Below are 27,567 nucleotides of genomic sequence, written 5' to 3' on the forward strand. Positions count from 1 at the left end.
CTGCTGGCATTAAAGCTTTTCGGGCAGCTTATAATTTTGTCTTGTACCGGTGTCTCACGACTAAAAAATCATTTGTTTTTGTCATAGTCTCCTTTTTGTGTTCTAATTTTCCGTTTCCCGTAGCTCTTGCGTGCAGCGGCGGCGGCATTTAAGGTTTAAGCGCAAACCGGCGGCGGCGAACTCACCGACCGCAGTAGCGCCCGCGCTTTTCGAATGAGGTAAAACACACAAAAACGTATCTCGGTTAGAGCTCAGCACGGGCCGACTTTTCCGTATCCTACCTGGCCCGTGAGCATGGGCGTTCCCAGGATTTTTTCCAAGCGGGGCAAAGTGCTTCCATGGGGGGCAAGCGTGCAACCCAGAGCTGCTCAACCCACCACCACCACCACCTTTTTCTGGAGGCGGCCGTTGCGGACTGTGCGGGTATGGTGCATGATGTGGCGCATGTGGTGCTAGATGAACATTGTCTGGTGTGAGGAGCGCCGCAGCCGAGGCGGCCCGTTCACGGAAGACGCCGTCAGGTGGCGCGCCAACACGGATGTATGCCAAAATTCTCCCGAACGCTCCCGAAGCGCGTCTGCTGAACGGGCCGTTTTCGCCCGTATGGCCGAGAAGTTTTGCGGAGGAAGGGAATAGTGAGGGGTAAATATCAATGGAAAACGAATAGCTTAAAACACATTGAATGTCGCTTATCCAAGCATGCAAAGGATCAGGTACTCAGTTTGGTATGTCCCATGCGTAGCTCGGACGTGACGAAGTGCTAACCTCCCTTTTCAACTTTTATGTCGGACAGGCTGCACACTGTCGAGAAGCACGGGGTTTTTGCTGTACAAACGCAGTTAATTTTGGGCTGCACCACTCGTTCTTCCCGTGGTGCCTGCGGTCCCAAAAAATCGTGGTTGTGTCGTTGACAGCCTTCAAACCCTCCGTTTCGGACATCACGAAGCCGGAGAACGCATGGCGTCTCCCAAGCGGTAGCAGACGCTCCGGCCTGGGCGATGTTGCTCACCTCGATCTCGATCATGTGATCCCAAGTCCAATGAGGAGCGTCCTCACCACTTGCGTCATATAGTGACGTGTGTGGTGGCGCTCATCAGCCTATCGTGAAGGCGGAGGAGGGTGTTTCGCGCGCGGGAGGTTCGGGGAGCTATTGCAGGCGTCCCAATTTAGCTACGGTTGCACTAATTGTGGGAAAACGGTTTTCGGCCGCGTAACATTCCATACTGACCAAAAACAGACAAAAAGTTGTGGGCCTCTAGACTGCTCCTTTCATGCAGTGCACTGTTCAAGAGCTCTACGCAAACTAAACATAAGTGGTAATGCCAAAACACGCAAGCAACCTAGATCGACACCCATTCTACAGACTACCTCAGAGTGTGAAAAAGACTGATCTGTCTTGGGCATTTACAGCACAAAGGAAAGCTGAGATCAAGGCCACATGTATTTTCAATAGGAGCATACCAGTGCAACGAGGTAGGGATGCGTCCGACTTGAGAGGTTTTAACATATTTAATTTTTTTCTATTTTGGGTGAAGCTTTTGTATTAATTAAAAAGTTAATATTCTGCATTAACTAGTAGGCATATCGATTTTTGCTGCTGGAGGTTTCACCTCACTGTAATGAAAACCACAGTGAAAAAAAGAAAACACATTTCTCACTTAAAAAAAAACCAAACACATCAGTGGAAAAACAAAAAACCAACAGCCTGCTTTTTCAGCTTATCAGTAGGGTTCCGCATTTTCGGTTATTATTTTTAGCGGATTCGGCGTATGTTTTTCGAGGTTTATCGATATTCACGAAACTGACGTTTTTCTATGTTTGTCCTGGCGTGTACACGGTTTACCCGACAGTTATCGGCGAATAGAAATCACAATGTAATTTCCGCACGACGCTGAATCAACATGGCATTGTTCGCTGCGGTGGCGTTTTACGGCTAACCAAAAAGTAAACGGATATTTTACACAACCATCGTATTTCTGTATGGTTTTCAGGTCGGCATCAACAACTTCCTGGGCATGTGCAGCAATTTATCTCTGTCATGTCCTGGAATGTCCTCTGTATTCAGTGTTTTTCGATTAAAACCGAATGAGGGAAAATTTTCCCGGCGTATGTTTTTCGATTAAAACCGCAAAACGCGGAACCCTACTTATGAGGTTGTGCTGTTGGGAGAGGAAGGGTGTACACATACGTTTTGAGTGGTTTGATTCGTTCTTGATGAACGGTCATTACAGCATTTTAAGATGACCGAGCAATGATAGATGACAGTACAAAACACGCAGATTTTAACACATTCCCATCCGCTTCTTTTATTTTGAGCAGTAAATACATATCACATGTATATTTATATATATCTTTGTATATTTATAGCATATGCAGAAGATTTACTTCAGATAAAGCAGGGAGAGCATTTCTACATCAATCACTTCTCTAGAATTTTAGATACAGGCAATTATGAAATCAATTCACACGAATGCAGCTGTCATATTTATAGTATTTGTAATGCTCTACCAAGAGTCTCCATTACAGTGCAAGAAACAGAGGGCCACTCATTAAACCTATACGTATTTAACAGTACACACAACTTTACTACAAGATGCTAATAATAATTAACATATATTATGTACACGCAAGGTATTTGATAATTATCCTAGACTCTATTTGTAAAAAAGGAAGAAATTCATGGCATGTTGTGAAGATTGTGAGCGAAAACACAACACGCAACAAACAAGGACTCACATCGATCTGACAGAACACAAAATAATGTGGCAGTTGTAAGCTTGAAAAAAAGAATAAGAGTTAGCAGAAAATTGCTAATTTAATAGTTATTTGGTCCTCTAACTTTCTTCTGTAGCACTCTAGGGAAATTTTGTGGCACTCTAGGTATGCTGGAATGCTTCAGTTCCACCAGAAGACTTTGTTCCAGAGGCGACAGAAAACCAACAGGGAAGGGTGACAAAGTTGGCACTGACCTACCGATATATCATTTGGGTGGATTTATAGAAGTCAGATACCAAAGATATAAGCAACAATTCATTGTGTGACATTTTTCTGATGTAATAACAAAGATATGTGCCCAGAAAAAAAATAAAATAAAAAAGCACAAAAAGAACAACAAAAATCATTGGACACACATAAAATACAAATACCAACAGTAACATGAAGAAAAGCAACTGTAACTTGAGGACAACTTACACGATGATTATGAATGGAACACACCACATTACCTCAAAACTCACAGAGTGTTCACAAATCTCTGCAGATGATGTCATAAATTAGTGGAACAACTTTATCTCTTCATTGTATGTGGAGTATTTGCTACATTTAGAAGATGGGACATAAAAGCACAAACTGGGGCAAAATGGATCATACCTATGCAAAGAAGAGACAGGCAAGACTAGAAATCAGGGCACATCCCAACAAACTCCTCTGCTTCCACCCATCGTAATGACGACGGTATTCGTGACTCTACGTCCAACCTAGCACCCGCTCTGTGTCATATTCAGAGGCACGGAAAAGTACTGAAGGGGACCCGCATGGAATAAGCGACTCCTCGTTTCGTTTCTGCAGGGTTGATGCGGAATACTAAACGTGTTCGTCTTCCTCAACCGCAAACCCAGTCGTAGATCCTCCACCATGTGCCAGAAAGGACAGGCAGCTGATCCAAGAACAAGATTTGTACGAAGGAAGACCTGCACGATCAGAAACGTCTTTGAGGCAGTGCCGAGCAACGTGTGTTGTGCGTTACCCTTGTGAGAAAAGAATGCAAATGCCATCGCTGTTTTGTGCGAGTCGCACGTGGTGTACGTGCAGGCTTGGAACATGTTGTGACTGACACAAGAACCTTGTTCCCTCGGGTAAATGACGGTGACATAAAACACGACAAGTTGTGGAAGTGGTCACCACAAAAACAGTAGAAGAAAGTACTGAAGCGGTGTGAGGTGTATGCAGTACCACATGGTTGAGTGTGTGGAATTCGGAAGTATCCTCGTACGTTTGTTAACTAACCATTTGCGATGCAATTGATGAGTGTCGCATAAGGATAATGAGTCGCAAATATGGAGGTCGTCACATGTCCTAGACGAATAATCTGAGTCGGATTCCTCCAGATCACCGCACACATAGCTGCCTCACTCGAAATCTTACGAAACTGTCTAAATGAAGAAAAATGTCTCCAATGTACAAAGAAACGAGGCTATCTTACAACATTTACACTGCAAAATAAACTGCAGAAATAATCTACGAGGTGCGCTCAAACAGAGCGTAGTCTGTGTGGAGGCCTCGCGGACCTTCAGACAGATCTCCGTAGAATGGAGCAACTCAAGGGTCGACGTGGTGATCATGTGGGAACGAGATTCTGTGGAACGTCCCTTCCTTGGGTCGTTGCACCCCACATGGGATGGGGGGCAGAGAGATCAGCGAACCAAACAAAACAGTCGACTGCTTCGCCTCGAGGCACAACTCCTGCGTTCAGTCGGGACTCTCGAGCTTTGCTGAAACTTCCTCGATCTTGACCGCGTGCCCGTTGCTGTTGACGTGACCGTTGGTCGTGCTTGTTTCCTCTGACGCCAGCAAGCTTTCCAGTGCACGGTACAAGAAGAGGAAGTCGTCCTGAATGAAAGAAGACAACCACATCTTGTAGCAGCCATATGATGTATGAGATGTGCCGCAAGAGCATCACGCACCTGTGTTTTCCAGATTCCGGGCCTCCTCATGTGATACAGTTTTGCGTACAGATATACATCCACACACTTCTCGTGCTCCATCTGCTTGTAAAGTGTTGCCAGACAGCAGAAAGTTGCGGCATCCGTTCCGCCGTATCTGTAAAATATATATTCCACAGTCTCCTTTACTGAATATTTTAAACGTAGCAGCAATACACGAAAGTCAGGAACTGAAGGCAGTCACATTGACTGGTACTGGCTAAAAACCATTTCTGTTTGATCTTAGCCAGTTGAAACCCTGGTCAGACATAATTTAAAATAGCTGAAAGCGAAGGGGTGCTTTGTTTTCTTTTCTTCGCTCTAATTTAACATACATATTTACTTTTTAGTTCATTACTCGCAGTTACATCTCCTTCTACTTTCTCGTCTCTTAACAACTACCGATACTACAATGGACAAAATTTTAGATGTGGCATCCACACGTACCATATTTGACCATGTATACGTAATGCGAAGTGACATTTTCACTGTCCCACATGAGAAAAACTACTACGGACCAGTGAATAGTGCGATGAAGGACTGTTGCATTCCTTTACAACAACTGTTACAACTGCATATGCTAGGCCGAAGTTTCACAAAAGCATGCGAACAATTGTATTTCATGTGATGGCTTGAAAAAGAAGGAATCACTGAAGTCAATTTGTCCTTTCTATGTGTTCCAGCCTCAGAACATATTCGGCGATTATGTTATCAAAAGCTTTCAACGCACAGCTGAGTCAATTTAAAGATAGATAAAATGCTTCTGTGCTCACAACAAACGCGCATGTTCAGCGGCGTTCTACTTGTGGCGATCTACTTCGTTTATGCGAACCCGAGCAGCAATTTCTCGAAAGCTCGTTTCTCGATATCGTTTAACGATACTCTGATATAACGATCAGATTTCGCGTTCCCGTCAATATCGTTATACATGAGCTCGACTTTTGCGAAAAAAAAAGAAAAAAAAAGTGGATCAGATGCAAACACTTTCCAGATTTATTGAAGATAAACGTCAGGCATGACTACTCCCCACTGCGCTGCTTACATGTTTTCGGCATTGCTATCCCTTGTCTGACGAGGATCGTCAAGAATCTGATAAGGATTGATTGGATAAACAGCATACTTTGGGCCACGAAAGGCTTTCCGTTTAGATGCACAGAAGAACAGCTATGTCCGTTGCTGACACCAATGATGAATGTTTGGATCGTTCACGTTGAACTTGCGGGATGTTGACACGGGAAACCTCGGCTTCCAATATACCCAGATTTTTTAAGTGTAGGCAGCACGTCTCCACAGCATTTTCGAGTCACTTTCGGTTTTGCCAACGCATGTGTCCAGAGCATCGGAGAACCCTTCATGTGAAAGGGCAGCACACATTCTTTTTGCCCTCTTTCAGTACTTGCTTTGTCACGTGACGCTCCGCTGTAGACAAACTACTGCGGAGCTGGGAAGGGCAGATTGGAAATGCAGAGGGCGAGAGGCCTGTGATAGCAGATGCAGCACCTAGGTACTCCATATAACACGACCCCATTTCGAAGGGCTCATGTTCGAGGTAAAAAAATTCGCATCATATGCGTTGAAATATGGTAATTAGCTGTTGAGTACACCTTTACTTTGAAAATTGGCTGGAATTACTGGAAAATTGGCTGGCTCTGGAAAGGTGAAAATGGACCTGAATGCTGCAATCAATCGAGACTGTGACTCACCGGTCTATGACTACAATAGGGCCATTCTGATACTCGGAGTGCCAACCGTGGACTGCTCGCACGAGATCAAACACTTTGGCCAGTGGGGAGCATCCCTGGGGCCAGCCAGGACAGTGTACAAGGCGGCAGCCCAGCTCGTAGTCGTCCTGCGTCGATTGCAGGATGAATCCCCGGCTTGTGAAGCCGCCTGCAGGCACCGCTGCCTTTGGCCCATCTTCTGTCACCTGTTGTGCTGGCTCTGCACACGGCTTCACTTTGAAGCTGCCGTAGTCCTGTTCCTCGTCTGAATCTGGCCAGAACTGGGGATACTCCTGGAAATTGGGAATACACTCAATACATAGAGCAGTGGTTTCCAAATTGTTGTTCTGCTGTCCCGTATCTTTCACGTGAGCAATGCATCCCCAACTAATGGAAGAACATACTTCCATACATAAGATATACAGTAAAACACCACTTGAACAAAGTATTCGGGTGAATGAACTTCGCTAGAATCCCCTGCCAGAACGCTGTTGTAGCAAATGCAAATAATTTCCAGTTTAACCTATCCCAGTGTGGCACGAATTTCAGTTACGTATCTTTTCTATGGCCCCATTGCATGCCTCTTGATTCATCGTGGCCGCCACCACGTTGGCGATGAACTAGTACTTGTTTAGCACACTAAATTGGGGTCGTAGCCATAGCCACAGCCAGAATCCAGTCACATGCAGTAGAATAGCGCGCAACAGTCCAGAACAGACGTTCCCGTTCTTTCACAGTTTTTGTGATGTGCATGTTTTGGGGCCTCATGGTGTTCTCCGCAAAATATGTGCATTACACAAACAAGTCTGTTACTAGACGAGAGACAAAGTTTTACGAGGTTGGGACCACAGATAGCGTGAAGCGGACATTGTGAAACACTGCCACGATCTGCTTATTCATGCGAAAGTACAGCAGAGAGGCAGCTGCATCCTAACCAATGTGCTAAGTACCAGATATCTCAGTGCATTTGTGAATAATGCAAAATAAATGTCTCGAAGTATCATTTAAGCAACACGGTTTCATTTTAATTTGTGACAGCAAGTTGCCCTGTATTCACTTCAGTTTAGTTAACTTTCACTGAAGTCAACTCTTTCTTGATATCCTTTGAAGTTCGTTCAAGTGAAGTTTCCCTGCATCAGTTATGAGTTGGGGTAGTCGGTACTTATCCATATTGAAAAAGACAGGATACATATTGGACAGACGGGACAAACCGCGAGCTCGTCCAGTCTGTTCTAAGTGTGGCTTTGTCTGGTGTCCCTGTGGCTGCAACTTTTCAATATGGGTATCATAAGATATATCTTAAGCTATGATGTCTAGTATACTCATTATGATTTGTACTATTTGTTTGTCCCCCCTCATATAACGCCCTTATGTGGACATTTGATGTCAATACCTAAATAATAAAAACTATGTTCTGCTTTTCCATTTCCTGTCTTGAACTCTTTGAAGGGTACGGGTACATCGGGAGCGACCGTGCTGTTGCAGGTACGGGCGCAACCAGTGCGTCCAAAGGTCTCTGTTAAAATTTTGAGCCCTCTCTGTATGGTGCTGCTGTGCTGCGTTTGGGAGCGATTTTCGGCTGCTTGAGGCTTCTCCGAGGAACTATGGCGCCATCTGGGGCTATTTTTACGAGTATACTGGTAATATCGCTGGAGGGTGAGCACCAACAGTACTGCAGATGGTGGCGCAGTAAACCTGAATGCGCAGGAAGTGTTCATCTGCGCCAACAGGCAACGCAGCACACTCGGCTACGGAAATACACCGAATTCATGTGTGTTGAGTGTGGCAAAGGCCTCTGCTCTCGCAAACCTTTGCAGACTCGTAGAAAAACACAAAACATGTTCTGTTATATACAAGACCCAAGTGCAAATACATAAGCACTATGGCTGCCAAAGGCTTATGGAATGCTCGTAGGAATACTCGATAAATAACTTTCCACATTTCATCAGATGTGTATGTTGTCTATGAAGCCTTACCCATTTTGGCATGCAGTTGTAATTTTTGCCCACACTTCAAAGGGTTAAACACACAAGCACAGCAACACTTTAGTGTGAATACGTTTAAACATAACCTGACAGAACATGATGATGGTAGGGAAAACAATAAATAGGAGAGGAAATGAACAAAACATTTCCCCTCATTTGCCCACTATTTTTTATATGTAGTTCCTTAGATTGTGAAAACACATTTAATTTCAACGGGTGTTTGGGTGATCCCATTTCCATTCAACAGCATTAGTGTCCAAATCTGAATTATTGTGAGGGATTAAGTAATTGACTAATACTTCGGGGTTTACATCAGGAGACAACTCATGCAAGACACATCAATAGTTGGGAATGTGTATGAAAATTTGAGCACATGACATGGTTTCTTGTGGAAGCCAACTCCAAGTGCAACTCCAAAATTTTGGAAAAAGATATAAAGCTCATGAAGCAAGCCACATACACAACCTGTTTGTTATACTGGACAATTCGACTCAAAAGGCATCCCAAAGGCTTTGCAGAAAACAAGACAATGGAAGTCACTGTAATATTGTTTACATCCAGTCACACTATTGCTGGTCTCTCTCCTGCCCGAGATATTTCTTTTTTTCTTTTTAAATACGGATAGTCTTCAGCACATTAAAGAAAACTGGCTGGTCAAGAATACTCAAGTGAGGCCGACGAAGCAGTATCATAGTTTCACTCATCGAGTGAAGCTAACAATGTTTGTTGGGGAACTAAGTTCATCATCAGACTTGCGGAAAAGCACTTTGCATAATCCCCTGCTTTAAGCAGTCATAACTAGACCCTTGTGTGGTTTTGTACATTTTGGAAATCACGTGGTGAAAATCGAATTTTGTTTCAAGGGCTGTAAAATTGGGTAAAATCGGGCTATATGGGTATGTACCGGGTGGAGAATAAATAAGGAGCACGTCTCACATTTCAGGCAAACATAAGCTCTCCAGTGCCCATGTTGATGGTTGAATTTGCACTTTGGCAAATTGGAGTGTAAAAACAGGTTTTACTGGGCTTAACCCTTGAAGCACAAGGCTATATGTGTAATCCACAACCCCAAGTAAGATGGTTCTACGCAGTCCTTGAAATGTTTTGAGATTAAAATACATGTATTAGTGGTTAAATACTCTGACTGCAATCACTAGCATGAGTTTCTACTCTGTACATCATAGGATGCAAGATGCATCATGGGTACGAAGAAATGTGCAGAGTTTGGCAAAATTAAGTTTGATATACAGTAGAACCTCATTAATTTGAAGTCATCTGGACTGCGAAAAAAATTCATATTAAGCGGGCGTTTGAACTAAGCGAACCTGGGCGCGTGGTAAAGGAAAATATATTTATTTGGGGGTGGGGGTGGGGTGACGTCTGCAAGCCTTTAGCCAGTCGCGATCCATTTGGGTGCGAGGGGGTGGGGGGAGGGGTTCTGGACATGGGCTCAACCTTTTCTCGCATGAAATCCTATCATTGGTAATCCATTTTAGGTATAGTGCCCAGCATAAAGCATGTTGTACTCTACCTGGACCGGACCTCTACCTCCCGTCTGTTTTGTGTTGCGGTCAGTGGGAAGGATTGGTATGCTAGACGATGGGAAGTCTTATGAATAACAAGTTTGGGGGTGAGCCCACTTCGCTCTCCTTGAGAGTGTCACAGGGAAAGAGACGAAAACTGGACCAGACTATGCCTTTGGGGTGGGGGGGCGACAGCCCTTAACGACCCCCTTGGGACCGCCACTGTTGCCGAGGAACTCACTTATCTTCGTCTGCCGCTTTCCCAAAATGGCATCGCACACTGCTGTTTGTTGAAGATGGGCTACAAAGTCCATCATATCGCTGCGCGTGCGCCGTTGGCTCAACAACTCACTAACGACGGCGCGCGTGCAGGTTCATCGCTGCCGCCATAGTCACTCTGTCCTTTTGTGCGAGCCGTGATCAGAACGATGTCCCACGTGAGACTTGCGGCACACGTCTGTTCTGTGTCTTCTATCCTGGCGTACTCTTCGAAAGACACGAAGCCCTCCTGGGAGCTTGTATCACTGGCAGGAGCGTGCAGTGCGTTGCAGATCTCGCGGCTGCGATGATCGCCACTTTTTCTTTCATCGTCGGCGTCTTGTATTTCACCCACGAGCTGTCTCCACAGCCCACAGGCAAGAAGTGAACTTCGAAGTGGATCTCAACAAAAGCACGAAACGAAAGCAAGTCAAAGCAAGTTTGCATAACCCGTAATGGCAGCACAGCTGGGACAGTGGCTGGCAAGGAACAAGAACAACGAAAGCGCGAGGAGCGAGGAGGTTGCGCTGTGGGATTGGCGGCAGGGAAAGGGAAGTCAGCAAGGGAGCAAGCAGCAGGTCTTGGCAGCAGTGGTATTTATGGCAGGTCGTCATTGCGTGGGGGGTTGGAAGCCAATGGAAGATGATGAAATTCGGTAGGAAACTTACGAATTAAGCGGGATACGGGCCAGTTTTCTTCAAATTATGCAGTCAGATTGCAACGTGCGAAGACGGGACCGCAGCAATCCTTCGAATTAACCGGAATTTCGAATTAAGCGAGATCGAATTCACGAGGTACTACTGTAATAACTTGTTTCAAGACTGAGGTGGTACAGTAAAGAAAAAAAAAAAAAAAGGCATTTTTAAGCATGTTCATTCTAAAATAATGTGGACTTAAAGGGTCGAATAAACAGCATTTCAGGCATTTTCATTCACTACAAGCTTGCGCAGACCACCTCCTTTAGGTCTAACGCTTTTATTTAAATTTCAGTGAAATTATTTCTTACCTTCTCATCAACTACCGAGAGCATGACAATCGTCTGTGAATTGTGGTCCCACACCATTTGCCAGAAGTCTGCAATAGTATCCATTAACGGGTGTTGCGTAGTGATGTACTCGCGCAGTTTGTTGAAGCCCTGGAAATGAGAGAAACACAGAGATTCATTCAATTGCAATTACAGTATGATACAGCAACTAGAATTATTAGATTTTAATTACAGCACGTTACATCCATGCAAGTTTTAGCTCTACACATACACAAGCACACAGAGGCTTTTTCTGCATCTGAGAAGGATACAACAGCGTTAAAGGGCTAAAAGAAAGTGCTTCCTTCAAATACGGGGTGTGCGCAAAAATACTACCAGCATTTGCGCACACAATGCGTTGCCTGCTTACTGGAGGAACTTCCGGTGGCACATTTCACATTTATGCCATCAAATCCAACAAAAAAATATACAGTCGCTGACCGATTTTTCGGACTTGAAGGAATCACAAAATCAGTCCGAATAATTGAGCAGTCTGAATTTTTAAACAAGACAATGGCTAGATGCAGTCGGTGACTCCCTCACAGCCACTTAGTAAGCTACCTAGATACGCAATAATCTCTAAAAATACTTTGTGTTCAGAAAGAACAGCTATGTTAGAAAACTTTATGGAGGTACAGGTAGAAATTGCCTGATGTTTCTAAACAAACATACTTTCGGAACGATACATGCACAGTTGTCAATAGCTCTATGACATAAAGTATAAAGAGCATTTAAAAAAATCCGGCCTTACTTGTAGGAATGTGGCATTGATGTAGTCTGATCCATCAGTTCCTGGCTTGGGTGTGATGTGGACCCGATGGGACTCAATGGGGATTAAGTTGAGCGACCGGTTTTTGCCTTTGTTGCAGGGCTTCACAGCTGATACAACATTGAAGTCCTTCGCCTTAAATACCGTCACAAGCTGTATAGAATAAATAAATAAATAAAAGCCTGAACGCACACTTCTTGTACCTGAGGTTAGAAATGTCGCGCTACTTTGCAATCCAAAATATGTGCTGGTACTGAGTACCAATCTTTTCTAGAAGTCAGCAACGATTCTTGCTTTCATTAAAAGAATGAATGTTGTTTCTTCGTGCAACATGTGGCAGCCAAAAACGAAAAATTTATGAAGAGGTCGTTCACTGGTCTTTAAGGGCTGTGCTTGACTTGCACATTATTTGCAATGCCCTGTGCGGTCACCAGGGATCGGAACCGGAACTGAACCTGAACCGAAACCCAGAAAAAACAGTTATTTTCTGTCAAACCTGAACTGAACCGAACCCAAACAATTTTTTTGCTTGTCCTGAACCAAACCGGATCTGAACCAAAAAAATTTGATACAGTTACCAGTTCGGAAATCGGTTCAGAGGTGAAATAACTACTATCAACCAACCTTTTTTGTTTGTTTGTTTATTTATTTTTTGTACGATGCCAGGTGCCAGTAAAAGTTTGTGACTTTTGTGATGCCAGTTCTTTGCTGGAGCAAAAGAGAGCCCTGACTGGGTTCTGCCAAAAGGCACTTTGCTTTTAGTTTTCAGCACATAACCACGAGAGTACAATACAGTAAAATATCACCTGAAACGGTTATCTCACACCTTTCTCTTACAAACGTGTACGGTGAGGGTAAGCTCGCTTTCATGTAGCAAAATTACTGCCAATGAATCGGTTAAACCAGGACCGAAAAAATTAACGGTTCCAATATCCCTGTAAATTTCCTGACCGCTGACCGCTTTTTGGGGAGGATTTCGCCCTGAGCCGAACCGATATAACTAAACCGGTTCAAGCTGATAACTTCAGTTCAGCGGAGCCAAATCCGAACCGGACCGAAAAAAAAATACTGGTTCTGATCCCTGGGGGTCACCACACAGTGTCATGCCAACAACTACGTGCAAACACTGTAGAATACTGTATTTACTCGCTTATAGGATACACTCTTAACTTGAGCGCCCAAATTTTTTCACTTTTTTTCCCCGCATATAGAACACCCCCCGACTTAGTGGCACGGCCGGCTCGTATTGAGACACATGATGCAACGTAGCGACAGGAACCAAGTAGAGAATGTGGAGAAGCAAAGCCACAGTTGACAACCAATGAGCCGAGCACATTGAATATGACGAGGAGGGGGAAAGCCATCATTAGCCATGTCATTTAATTTTGTCAACCAATGTGCTTGGAGTTGTCAGTTTAGGTTTTAGCCAGCAATGGCAGGACCAGTGAGACGTGAGAGCTGCATGTGCAAGGTCAAGCTCACCGAGCTCAGCCATGCCGAGCAACACGGAAATTGTGACGGCGTTTCTCAGTGAACGAAGCACGGGTGTGCTACTGGAGCAAACAGAAAGAGAGCCTTGTGTCTGCAAAGAAGACCCAAATGCCATTCTGGGGACTGAAGCGCAGTACGTTTCCGGAAATCGAAAGTGCCGTTCTCCCCTACATGGATGAACTGAATGGAAGTGACCGGAATGTCGTCTGCTCTTGACGGTACCGAAGATGATTTAGGATTTACGAGACGCTAGGAGGAGACAAAATACCGTTGTTTTCCTGGGAGTCAGATACCAATGACTTGGGATAAAGGTGGGGTTTATGTACCTCAGGCGTGGTGTTTCGATTTTATAGCCGCGTATTGCACGTACCCCCTACGTGGCACTGTGTTTTTCGGGGGAAAAAGTGCGGTCTGTACATGAGTAAATACGGTACAGTTTCATCAAACCTTATCTTGAACACGGCACTGGCCTGCAGAGCAAGAGGGACGCCACCCTAGCGGCTCTAACTGGAATTATCGGGAGGGAGCGTTGAGGGCTGTCCTACTCGCGTTCTGGGGGTGCCCGTCTGAGAGCCGACGCTCCGCTTCGTACGGGCGATGATACTTTTTATCAACAAATCGCGTCAGCCTGTTTGTAGTAATTACGCGAGCTTGTGCAATCTGATATCGCTCTGAAGCGACATCAGTTGCCTCAAAACTGTCGTTTTCTTGCTATTAACTGCATGGAAAAGGCTCTCTGCATCCAAATGCTTACAATAAACAGAGATGATTTCACGCGCATAATGGACTTGTTTTATTCTTGAAGCTGCATGTAAGTGGTAATGAACTGTGAATGAATCATTTATCACTTCCATCGCCATCACTATCCACTATTCCATCACCATCGCATCATTGTGTTTCTGCTCTTACTGAACACTTGCAGTGTTTGTTTATGTTATGTTTATCACGCTAAAGGTTTCCATTTGTCCCCAACAGAAGTTCCTTCGAGACTAAGCTATGCAGAACATCGAAAAGCCATAGTGAAATATATGATACAACGTGGCGTGGAATGTAGTGCTTTAAGCAACAATCTTTTCCAACTGAATAAAGGTGGCATGCATTCACATTTATTATTGTTCCATTGCTTTCATTCCAATCAATGTGACGGTACTGTATCCCATACCAGTGACATTTTTCTTGACATAGCTGCTAATGCGTACATTTCAACCCTACCGGATCTCCAAACTCCAACCAATCTCCATACCGGAGATTTCAATCGCCCGCAGCAGTCTCCAAAACAGGCTGGAACGATGCGTAGATAACAACTATCCACATAACAGTCAGTGCCTGTTCGAAGTGGTGAGACGGCCACCCCCGTATTCAAGATAAGGTTGGACGAAGCTGTACATTGCTTCTAATGAGATCTTATGAGAATGTGGTCACCAATAATGTGCTTGTACATTTTTGTGACTCTCAGTCAAAATTTCTAAGTGTGACTGCACAATGAAACACAAGATAGTGAAAGATGAAAGAAGTCACTGAAAAGTCACTGAAGAAAGTCACTGAAAAGGTTAGCGAGCTGTAGGGATCGAACCCACATCTTCTGGATTACCGGTCCAGGGCTCTACCAATTGAGCTAAGCTAACACGCCTCTCCAGCGACTTTCGGGGTGCGTCATCTGAAGGGACGACAAACCAGCCACTCACTCTCACTCACCCTCCTTTCACTCTTACATTTTTTGCTCACTCATACACACATTCATACGACGGAAATCGACGCAAGCGGCACCTGTTAAACAACAGATAAACTGATGTTCTGAGGCTGGAACAACATAGAAGGGACAGATACAAACAAAGCCTCAAATTGCCTAAGAAATTTTCTTAGGCAATTTGAGGCTTTGTTTGTATCTGTCCCTTCTATGTTGTTCCAGCCTCAGAACATCAGTTTATCTCTTGTTCAACAAGATAGTGGACACACTCAGATTCAAGTGCAATCGAGGAATGTCCCTTCAGAGATACATGTTGATACACATGCATCTTTTGCCACAGTGCCGTTTGCATTATGTAGAGGGGTAGAAACTCCAGTGAACCAGTGAGGAAATGCTAAGGCGAGAGCCTCGGGACGAGAGCTGCTGATCTGAATAAAGACTGTTCTTCTTGAACACCTCTCCTTGCATTAGTAGCACTCTCTGTACACAGAGGGCATTTTTTATCCTTTACAGAATTTTTATAATAAAACTACGAGCGCTATACCTAGATGCGGTTTTCAGAGGTGGCCTATGCAGCCAGGCAGACATCTTGTGGGAAATAGCGTGTAACTACTGGGCGACTAATTACCTAATATTAATTAATTCACTTATTAATTAGATGTCTTCAGGGGAAATGCGAGATAGCAGGATTGGAGCCAGCCATGATTTAAATCCATCCTCTTTTTTAAATATCCTGAAATGAGCATGTACTTTTGAGATATAAATCGCCAAATTTTGGTATGCAAATGAGCTGAAACTGAAACCACACACTTCTCAAGCAAAAAAAGAGGGAAAGGGCATTCACGTCTGGGCACCACATGTTTTGTAGCGATCGAGCTGATTGGAATAAACAATGATCTTTTGGCCACATACTAGACCACTTTCTGGCCCAGATAAGCTGAAGCGATGTCGTATCTGGGCTCGAGAAGTGCGTATTTTCGGTTTCGGCTCATTCACATGCCAAAGTTTGGCAATTTATATCGCAAGGCATGTGCTCGCTTCAGGATATTTAAAAAAGGGGTGCGTTTAAATAATGATTGGCTCCAGCTCTGCTGTCTCGCATTTTTGCAGAAACATCTAAATAAAAAGTTAATTAATGAGTTTTAGGTTAATTAGTCATCCAGTACTTATGTCCGCAAAAACGGCATGACTGCTGCCCGTTTAAAGAATCCGTAAAGAATAAAAAAAAGAAACGAAAAAAAGAAACAGCCTGTATACTGGACACACCTTGAACTGCCTTTCCAGGAGGGACCAGGACTTTTCATCCTGGCTTCCGTCATTGACAGGCGCCGTTTGCAGCCCTTGCACGTAGCGGCACAGCTGTGAGACCCCAACCTCGGTGCCGCCGTGACCGCTTTCTATGGCCTCCAGCAGGGCATCATGGATGAAGATGTACTGCTCCTCCGTCTGCACCAGATAATTGCGCTGCTGGCGAATATGCCGCAGGAACCCGTACACGTTAACGCTCTGCCGCTCGTGCAGCTGCTTAAGCATCGCATCCAGAACGATGTAGGTGCCCGTCCTTCCTACACCAGCGCTGAGAAACAAAAAAAAGAGGATGGATATTTTCACATGTGAATGCCCTTGTTCATCAAACTCTCCCACTCCTACCTGCAGTGGACGATCATGGGGCCTGCAGTCGGAGGGTTGGCAGCAGAAGACTTGGCTACGAAACTAAGGACTGGCAGAGGATGGTCTGGTACCCCATGATCTGGCCAGTTGGTATAATGATACTGGTACACCGTCCTCTCTGCTGCTTGCTTCTGTTGGACAACAGTACCAGTTTGAGGAAGGTGTACAGGTACACTCAGAAAGGACACAAGCTCAAGACCCGGAACTCAGATCAGTAAGGGATTTATTTAGAATTAGCACAGACACATGCTCGATATCATGGCTGTTAACTCTGCTATCAACCACCTTGTCGGGTAGCTGTGTTCAGACAGTATGCCTTGGGAAGGAGCACTCTCATTAGATGGATTTCCTCAACTGAATAATCATGACGGTGCATTAATTTTCTGTGTTCTCACTTAAGCCAAATGCAAATCCTAACTGGCTGTAGTTCCTTCTAGGAGTACGTTATTCACTGAGCAAAGAAGCCATTATGCAAGGTGTCCCATCTAATATGCACAGAGATTTAAAAAAAGACCGAGTGCTCCATGTGAATGAAGCCAGCTGAATGTCATTAGCAGTTTGCAATCACCAGTATCGTTTCCATTATGCCTAATTAGTTAATTAGATAAGACCAACTACCTAATTTTACTGGTATAGGAGTGTAGGTGTCAATCGGAAAGTTCGAGAAAGACATCATCTATGGGTAGGGGGCGTGAGGATAAAAGAAGGCAATGAACCTTTTGTATTTCGCTATGGGTAGGGGTCGCAGAAGCGGTATCTGCTTCCAGTTCCATAAGAGCTGTTCCGTTAGCAGAAACAGTAACATTAACGAAACTGAAAGGCTGGTATTAGAAGTGGAAACAGAAATAAGTTGAGTAATGAAAATGCAAACGGTATGAAAACATGCGTTACTCCTCCCTGCATACAACCGTTAGACTCTAATAACTACTGTTTGCAGCCATAACTAGCAGTAGCAGGTGCGAGCTAGGAGAGGAGCCTTCTCTCATTTTTCTTGCTACGTGCTTTCGATGAAAGACAAGAGTAGCGTAAAAAGGATCAAGCGTTGAGCGTAAAAACTAACTGGTTTTGTTCATAAAAGGATCAAGGCATGGTCTTTATGAAAGTTGCAGGTGACAAACTGTATTTATATCAGAGGTGTAGCTTTGGAAGTTGTTCATAGCTTACCTTTTTGACTTTGAGGTTCTTGATTGCAAAGGTGCGGACAGTATAGGTTGCCATGGTAACCTCTTGTACCATCTTCACTTGTATGATGCCATAGGCCTCAGCACCTTCCTTTGGCCAGTACATGTCACATTTGCGCTGAAACGAGGCATTGTCTATTAGGTAACATACCCAGCGTATCCAATGAGGATGAATTTGGGAATTAGGTTAAATCCACAAATGCATCAGCAATCATTGGCAGAGCCCAAACGGGCCATCCTAACAACAGTGTTAGAGCCATGGGCATTTTTTAGCTGCGTTGTCATCGTTCCATCATCTTTCTGCATCATCTGCAAGTTTTGCACTTGTTCGCTTTCATAGCGTTGATTTATTCTGCATATACCTTTTCTCTGCCTATTTTACTCCCTTTTATGTCATTACTTAGTAATTTATATTCCTACGTTTGTTTACTGTATTGTATTGACACATTATCAGGAAGTTGATGTCAAACAGTATATGCAATGAATTCACCAAATCAGAGAGCGAAAAAAAAAGAAAGAAAAAAAAAAGAGAAAGACAGAAGAAAAAAAAACACAAAAAAAAAAAACACGGAAATGAAGAATAAGGCACAACACATGTGAAAGTTGGCAACATACTGTTAATGGAATACAGGAATGATTAAGCGACTATCACACAGCAACTGGCACACTTGGAATCCACCATATTAATTACACTGCTGCTGCTGATCAGCTGCTAGTCGGCAAACGGTTACCTGACTAGCTGTTAACACTGTGCCACCTCGGTTTTAGAAACTCACTGGCAGGGTATGTTACATTTTTAGTATGAATGGAACTAGGACTTGCGAGGCTACATGTCAGAAGAGCATAGTACAATGACTTGCACATTCATGTCACACAGCAGGACATTCAAGCATTCTCATCTGCATCCCTAACTTCTAGAAATCACCAAGACAGAAACATTTTGCTGATCGCCATGTATACCTGCTTGAAAGCAGCAGGAAGGAATGATATGATTGTGGCATGCTTCCACGATGTCTTACATTAATAGTTCCTAATATGAGTAATGTAAAAATGCACGTTGCGATCATTTGTCGCAACCAATAAGAGCGCATCTGTGTAAAAAAAATTCCAGCGGAAACTAATAGGATTGAGTGGAGATTTAGCCATGATGATAAATTACTCTGGATATATGCTTGGCTTCATCCTGGCCTTGCCAGTCTTGGGAGGAAGAAGTCATGCCCCTTATCCCCAGGAACAAAAACGTTTCTGTAAAACAGTGCCTCTATGTTCTGTGTGGACGAGTTGTTAGCAAAACCACACTCCATTTGCGCACTACAGATATCTCTTTGCAGAAAAAGCTTTCCATAAAGGCCTGAAAGCAGCAAAGAAGCAAACGAAGCACAGTGAGTACCGCTGCAAAATCACGGCTGGAAATTCAAGCGACGGAGTAGCAAGCACAAAGAGAGGAGGCAGACAACGGGAGGTGCTAGCGTGCGTTTGTGCTAAAAGGCGTGTAGCTATACTTACGCTGCCGTCGAGGTCGTCAGAGGTGCTAGGATTGTGCTGACATGCGAGAGGGGAAGAAGAAGAAATGTTTGCCAGAAGTAAGAGGAGGAAGCCCCAGGTGACGAAAATGCCACTCTCTCTCTCTCTCTCTAGGAGCAACTCCAACAAAAGTGCTCCTGATCCACACGCTCACACAGACACATATACAACTGACGTGCTACTGAAAGGAACTTCCAATTCTGTATGTAACTGGCCAACTCCGTTGCACAAACGTTCCGAGAACTGAGCACAGGGTCAAGCATAGACATCCTTTGTGTATTTTCAAATACGTTTGTAATATAAACGAGTACTCCTGCATTCATTCTAACAACGAGAGTAGAAGCATGTGTTGAGGCACCAGCCTGGTCTTTCTTTTCTTCCATAATGAAGAAAGCCTGAGCTATGGGCAAAAACACAAAAACAGACACGACACAACCACTCATCCACCAGCTCGCCTGCATCTATGCTATATTATCACTTTCATTTTTCGTTGGTTCCTTCTTCTACCAGAGCAACCAATGAGAAACACTTTATGGACAACTGATGGTTGTATCCTTGGGGCAAGTACACTGAAACTATAGAGAGCACTGTAGTATTTCTGCTGAAGTGATATATGGTAGAGATGACTTTGATTTGCCTTCCTACAAATTTAATATGTCAGTACAACGCTGTGTGCCTTTACCTTTGCAAAAGTGAAAAAGAGGACAAGTAACAAATTCATACAGGCATAGAAAATAAATAAAGAAATGAAACAAAGTGAATAACAACTCATGAGCAGGTTCTATGTGCCCTACTACGTCACACTGTTTCTTAAAAGCTGTGTTACCAATGAGGCAGAAGGCATTTTACTTACTAAAGCTACATGAAATATCTGTCAATGACACCTGTATTCAAGTTAACAACACTGCTCCACACAAAAGTTAAGGGAGCTATAGTTCAAATTGCAAATTCAAAGGTTGGTCCTGTTAAACTCAATACATAGTATGCAGAGGTGGAGAAATATATCAAAATATCGATATCACAAAATATCAATGTATCGCCCGTGGTGATGAAACTCATTATTCATAATCTCAAAATAAAGTTGTTTGTTTAGAGAAATGTACTCCACGTCTTCACAAAAATGTAAATGTAAAAAAAGGAATCCAGGACATCTGATCTTTCAGATGACATGTTTGTACATATTATGGGAAAATGGTTCTTTCAAGTCACATTTGCCCTGGATATCTAAATTTTTATGTTCACGCAGCAGATAGTATTAACTCTCATCCGCATGTAAGGCTCAATGTGACACTTGGTGACCAGAAATTTGGCACAAGTTACTTAAGACTAAAATCGGAACTCTGATAATATTACATCAGCCATTGTAACTTTTGAAGCATACCGGTTAAGAGCCATTACTTAATTGATATATTAAATAAACTGCAAGTTAGCTAGCTGATATCACCATTCTTTCTAATAGCTGGTAATGAGCGATAACTATCACAATTCTGTGAACGACAATTCAAATTTTCAGTTAATTACCGGACTGAACGAATACGCTCTCCCTGCCTTTCACAAGATAGCAAATCTACATGGCATCCAGAGAGAAACTTGACAGCTGACCCTATACCTCCCACAACATCTACATGCAATGAAGGCATACAATAACCACTTTAAAACTCAAATGCTTCACTTCACTTCACTCAAATGCAAGCATCATGTGTTTCAGCACTGCTCCCAACTGATACTGCAGGTTTAAGGGAGCTCCTGTACCTCTGACCCTCCAATGTGCTCTATCATCGAAACAGGTTTCAAACAGGGGAGTGTCACACGTTCTACGAGGTAATGAGACCACTCAAATCAAGCAGCCAACATATCTTTTTGGCAGTTTTGGCCATCACCAAAGCATGTGGACAATGTAGGAGGCACGAAACCAAGTGCAAAGTTTTTCTCTTGGTGTACCTAGGGAGTTTTGTGAAGCTATGCCTTTGCTCAACCAGAGCATTCTCTGCCACTTTCGCCCCAAAAGCCAATGTAGCATGAACAAAAGTGAACTCCTTCTCGGTTACTCACTCGTCCTCTCTCCACTAAGTTGGTAATCATGATGATGATGCAAACCCTCTGTTCCCAAATCATGCGCCAGTAGTCATCAAACGTGGAAGGCAGTGGGCCTTGGGTTCCGATGTATGCTCTCGTCTTGTTGTAACCCTTTCAAGACACAGGAAGGTAAACACTGTGCCTAACTGGTGCAAGTGGTGTTACTTACATCAATGTAATTTGCATTGATATAGTCTGCAGTCTTTTTCTGGCCAGGAATAGGTTTCAGAATGACCCTTGTGTGGTCATCTGCAAACAATGGTGCATACGGTGTCAGGAACAAATAGATCCTCCGCTTTAAAGCAAACTACAAGGCAGTTCGTATGACAAAACGCACTTACATGCAACAATATTTACATAACGATTCTTGCTCTTATTTTCTGCCATCTGGGAGTAATCCGACGAAAGGTCTAGGTCCGTGGATTGTTGTAGTGACTGAAAGGCATGACATTGAATTCGTATGAAATGTGGGTCATAAAAAAGAATGACGAGCATAATAGATTGCAGCCTGCGAAGCTTCTGTACAATTTAATACGAAACCAAAAAGCATAACACGACAGACATGCGGTAGCTTACGTCATACTCTCTTGAAAAGCCGATGTCTCCGTCGGCATGCAGGTCTGCCACATGTTTTGCGAACTGACTCACGTGGATGGGTGGGTACTCTGAGTCATCTGGAATAAGAAATATCTGTGCTGACAACAGGGCTGTGCAATGACTCAATAAACTTGATATTTGAGCTGAACATGCAGACAGTGTATTTGGCTATCTGCAGTAGGGTAAGTGCAAAATACTGGACCTTAACATTGACAAACATCAATTAAAAATGTTGATAAGCAAAAAAAAAAAAAAAACATATTGATATCTGAAAAAAAAAAAAACACGTTGGTATTTTATTGACATTTATCAATATTTCATAAAATATAGAGCCGTGCGAATATTCAAAATTTTGAATATGAAACGAATATCTTATGCTATTCGAGTGCTATTTGCAACCGATTTCGAAATGCTTCGTGTTGTGTTGCTTATGTGTCTTGCCCACTGCTCAGGCTTGCCTATCATGGAGTTTATCCACCAGATAGCCTGCATCTATGCTAACCTATCTATGTTTCGAATAGTACTGAAGCAAGGTACTGCTACCGCCATTCTGAAAGTCGGCTTTGTCTCATTACATTCAAGACTTATGTGAAGCCCTCTTCACGTTACCACCACTGTTCTTTTGGTGCTAGCATCTCCATTCTGCAAGACGGCTTCACTTCATTACACTCCAGCATTAAGTGAGGCCCACTTTACACTGTTTAAAATATTCTATCACTAAAGTCTACAAATTTTGTGAGCTCATGGACAACACTATACTCTGGGCATTGCAGTTTCCAGCAAATGTACTCCCAACTTCCAGAGTTATGCTCAGTAACAGATGGAAATATGTGCAGTTTCTAAAAAAAAGTACAGAAAATTCACAACGTAAACATAGAAATTAGGAGTTGCACAAAAGCAGGCTGCTTGGAACATGTTGACTAACTCTCAATGCAGTCTACCATACACAACACAGGGGGACCCTTCTCTCATGCTATGTTATACAGGGTGTTTCAAAAAACGTGTCATTCGGACTTTATAAAAAAACGGGGCGACGGAAAAATACGGGGTAAACGGCACTTGTGTGGCAACACAAGGCACGAAGGGCAGGACATGTTCCTGCCCCAATGGAGCTAGAACAGTTTATCGCCGGACCGGCGTGCAGCACATGACGCACCGATAACAAGGCGGGTGACGTTCCACCATACGTTGATAAGCGGCAAACAAAAATGATTCCGCCTCTTTTTTCCCTCCCTGTTTTTTTTCCCGACCTTCTATCTTTCATGGGGGCAGGAGCATGTCCTCCTCTCCTCTAATATTTGCGTCTGACTTGGTGCGCCGTTGAATACCCGAAACTTTGAAGCCTCAATTTCGGAGGATTCCGCGAAATATCGCGGAATCCTCCGTCTGGCACGGAATTTCACGGAATCCCTTATTTTTAGGGGAGGAGGATCCAGACGGAGGATTCTGCGATATTTCGCGGAATCGCGGAAAACCCAGGGCCTTACTTATAAGAGAGGGGGAAGCCTCAGAGCAATATTGCCCTAGTGGATTTTGAGGTGTGCAACCGTTCAACAAGCAGTGTTACTGCTTCAACTGTGACAATATGATTTATGTGAAGGCATTTGCATGTGGCATGAAACACAAGCATGTATATAGAGAGTTTCTGCACGTAGCAAATATTTTGGCATGGTCAACATCTCCCCGACCAAAGCCCGTAGCTTTCCGCGAATCCGCAAAATTTTGTGGAACTTATGGTTTCTCGCGGAACAGGCTTTTTGTCGCGGAATTCCGTATAATTTTCATATTGGTCTTATTTTTCCTTCCTTTCTTTTTTTTTTAGTTTCCATGGCTTTCACTTTGGATGTGCTATTTGGAGCAGCTTTCTCCACAGAGAGGGAAAAAGAAAAACAGCAAACCGGGAACGAACTGTTTGCTTGTACTTGCAAGATCTCCGCCACCACTCCCCTCAAAACATTCAGCACACGGGATTGCATTATGATTGCACAACGTTGTGAAACCATGAAGCTCCTGAAGTCGCTCAAATGCTCTCTAACAATATGCGCCATGTGATGATTGTGAGCCAATCATATACACGACACGTTTCTTGCAGACGTACGTGTGGCGCGGCCAGTGCGGCTTCAGGAAGTACAAGTCCGCAGGGTTCTATGAAGATGAAGGGGCTCTTTTCTACCAAGCATGCACGAAATCAGCTGATAATCGAGCACATATCAAGCTTCAAACATCGCACGAACACAGTCCTTCGAGCCGCAGAAATATCCCGCAGATTTCACATTTTTTATTCGCGGACACTGGCGGATTTGTAAAGTCTACGCCACGGAAAAACAAATTTTTCACCGCAGAAACCTAGGGGCTTCATGGACCATGACTACCACATGGTAAATTTCAAGAGGCTTACAGCGCATTTATAACTCACTTTGTCCTGCCTTGTACGAAGCACAAATTTGTGCAGTTACGCTCACGTTATCGAGCAAAATGACAGCTCTCAACACTGAGCGTGCAAGGCCCACAAGTTAGATTCATACCACACTTGTGCAAAGCCCGTCAGTCGAAACGCATCCGATACACATACTCGAGGCTGCGCATGCCTGCCTTCAAAGTGAAACGCAGCATTTCAACGTCCACACCTCTAATGTATGAATGTTACATACTTTTTCTGGATCCAGGTGTTGCCACTTGCAAATAAATTTTGTCAAGTTCAAAACATGTTGTCGTGAGTACCAAGTGCTGGTACCAATGTAATGCCAGCATGATAAAACAAACAGTAGCAGTCGACAGGCAGCTTTCATAGACGGCATATCATTCCATTTTCTTGGAGGACATATTTGCTGGATGTTTCTATTACGTCCTTCACACTGTGCTAAGAATGCAACACAACTTGATAATCATGTTAGGATCAATATGGCTAACCTTCTGCCACGATTGCCAATATTGGCACAAGTCACAAATCTCGTTTTATTTATCAAGAACCGTGAACTCTTTTGAAAAAAATCTTTTTTTTTTTTACCAGCATTCACCAAAGTTCCGTGCAAATGTACCATTCACTAAATGCTTTGTGCACAATGTCTGGACAGCTTTGTATGATAAATGAATGTACAGAATTTGTTCACTGGCTAGGACAGAAGTGTTCCATATGGTCCCAACAGTATGCTAATTTCTTATTGGATAATGAAGTCCATTACTACTACATACTATTATTATTATTAGTAGTAGTATAATTGTTCTCTCACTTTTCCTGTGTATAACCCCCCTGTAACAGTCCCTACTGGTACTAACAGTATTGAAAGATAAAATAAAATAAAATAAAAATAAATTTATTACAAGGTCACCTTGAATTGCTGTATTTTTTCATCAAATTCTCTTTGCACCAAAGTCAACTGCTCTATTTTCTTCTTCCTTAGGAATACTCTGGGTTTGCTATCAAAGTGAGGTCAATGTTTCCGATGACTTTTCTGTTCCCATGATAAGATAACATAATAAAATGAGAAAAAAAAATATAAAGAACACTCAGGCACATAAGGGATATGCAAGGGTATAAGCTGAACAGAAACTGTAATGTAGAAAGCACCACGGTGAATGGCAGCTTGGTTCACATTGCATTGTGAAAATATTATAGTATGCTAACATACTTCATCACAGCAGCTCCAGGCAATGATGGGCAAAGTACCTCAAAATTGTGCTTAGAGTAAAGTACCAAGTATCATCATTGGCACTTTAAGTACAGCACAAAGTACCATTCAAAGCACTTTAAAGTATTCATCAAGTACATTGCAAGTTTAGGTTGTATCCCTCAATGTTTCCCCATTTGGTGGTGATAAAAAGTGGGAATGTAATTATGCTTTGCTCCGCACTTTTAGCATGGAAAAGTACCCCCTTCAGGAACAGAAATTATTGATCGATATTTATTTCCCAATCTTTGTCTTTGCATTATCAGTTGGGTACTTTGCTACTTTCACAGGAAGGTACTAGAGAAAAATACTTGAAGTACAGTAGAAGGTACACAATCTAAGGTAGAGGACAAGTACTCAGCAATGTACCTAAAGTACTACTTGTGTACTTGATACTTCAACTACTCCCAATCACTGGCGCAAAATCATTGCTGAGTTAGTAGGAGATGCATTTCTGCTTCCAGCCATACGAACCACAAAATAAACCTCCCTTGAAAAGTCATTATGGGCACACAGAAGGTAGATTCATGTCATAGATAAGTACAATATGGCTATTAAAAATTGTAGGGGTGTGCGAATCCGAATATTTCAAGTCGAATCGAATCGAATGGGGGAAAAAATTCCTAATACCGAATCGAATATCGAATATTTGTGCAAAATTTACAATATGTGACTTTCGCACTAAAAGTGTCCATTTTGTAGCCCATGGCTTTAGTGTAATTTTTCTGGCATTAACTGTCACGAGAGAGACATGCAATTCTTCTGTTTAAAGCCCCTACTCTTTAATTTTACATGAGAGTGCTTCCTGCTTTTCACGTGAGCCTACACTTACTGGAGTACTGGAGTGGTTACCTTCATTTCGAAATTTTATGTCAGGCAGTAGCTTGTTATACGGATGAGGCTGTAATTGTTTCAGACAACCACAGGCCATTTGTGAAACAAACGAATTGGCATCCTGCCTCAGTTTTGCCATGAACACCCTTTAGTTTCTTTGCACTCGTCCTAGGAAGTTGCACTACTGAAATTTTAGATGTAAAGGACATCTTTAAGACACCCTTCTTGTTCATGGGCTGTAGTCATTATTCAAGAGTCCTAACTTTTTAGAGGCAACCTCACAGACATCAAATCAAAGTCCCTCGTTGGCACTGCTAAACTGCACGTGGGAGGTGCGCCGCCCCTTCCACATAAAATGTCTACAAAACTAACTTTGGATAACATTATCTTAAACTAAACACCGTCCAGCCTGTGTTGGTCCTGCAGCAAGGGCAATTTCGTAAAGGAGGCTTCACCTCATACACAGAAGCATCAGGTGAAGCCCACTTTCGGGTTGTGTCGATCATATTCGTGGAATAGTCGAATATTCGAAAAATCGAATATTGAATATTCGATTCGCGAATCGAATAGTTCGAGCGTTTGATATTCGATTCGATTCGAGAATTCGAATATTCGCACACCCCTAAAAAATTGGTCAACTATTTAAATTTTAGTTTAAAAATTGTTGGATATCATGAGCCCAGTCACTCACCGAATACTTCCGAAAGTTGTGGTGAAGCTCTGTTTCCGGGAGGGTCATCCAGGTAGTAGTACGCCGCCTGAAAATACTTCCTGTATCCAAAGAAGAAAGACAAAACATGCCAATGTGATATGGGTGAGGCAAGGAAATGCATCCATGTGTTACCTGAAGAGACGAGG

At 43.2% G+C, this 27,567-nt stretch overlaps 1 protein-coding gene across 4 annotated transcripts in view; it reads right to left on the minus strand.

The window, feature by feature from the left end:
• Positions 1-2,276: 2,276 nt before the first annotated feature.
• The window catches only part of LOC135396408 (tyrosine-protein phosphatase 99A-like), a 187,803-nt gene continuing 162,512 nt past the window's right edge, over positions 2,277-27,567 (minus strand). For 3 of the 4 annotated variants that reach the window (XM_064627370.1, XM_064627368.1, XM_064627367.1), the window contains 14 exons: positions 27,401-27,480; positions 22,187-22,284; positions 21,952-22,045; positions 21,780-21,859; positions 21,587-21,721; positions 19,517-19,552; positions 17,994-18,128; positions 16,809-16,960; positions 16,425-16,734; positions 11,963-12,133; positions 11,194-11,322; positions 6,404-6,714; positions 4,683-4,818; positions 2,277-4,608 (listed from right to left, as the gene is read on the minus strand). In XM_064627370.1, the coding sequence (XP_064483440.1) occupies positions 4,468-4,608; positions 4,683-4,818; positions 6,404-6,714; positions 11,194-11,322; positions 11,963-12,133; positions 16,425-16,734; positions 16,809-16,960; positions 17,994-18,128; positions 19,517-19,552; positions 21,587-21,721; positions 21,780-21,859; positions 21,952-22,045; positions 22,187-22,284; positions 27,401-27,480 (2,008 nt within the window). In that variant the 3' untranslated portion in view covers positions 2,277-4,467. The remainder of the gene's footprint in view (positions 4,609-4,682; positions 4,819-6,403; positions 6,715-11,193; positions 11,323-11,962; positions 12,134-16,424; positions 16,735-16,808; positions 16,961-17,993; positions 18,129-19,516; positions 19,553-21,586; positions 21,722-21,779; positions 21,860-21,951; positions 22,046-22,186; positions 22,285-27,400; positions 27,481-27,567) is intronic. The other variant, XM_064627369.1, reaches the window with a different exon arrangement.

This window comes from Ornithodoros turicata, chromosome 6 (genome assembly GCF_037126465.1).
Source record: "Ornithodoros turicata isolate Travis chromosome 6, ASM3712646v1, whole genome shotgun sequence".
Classification (NCBI taxonomy): Eukaryota; Metazoa; Arthropoda; class Arachnida; order Ixodida; family Argasidae; genus Ornithodoros; species Ornithodoros turicata.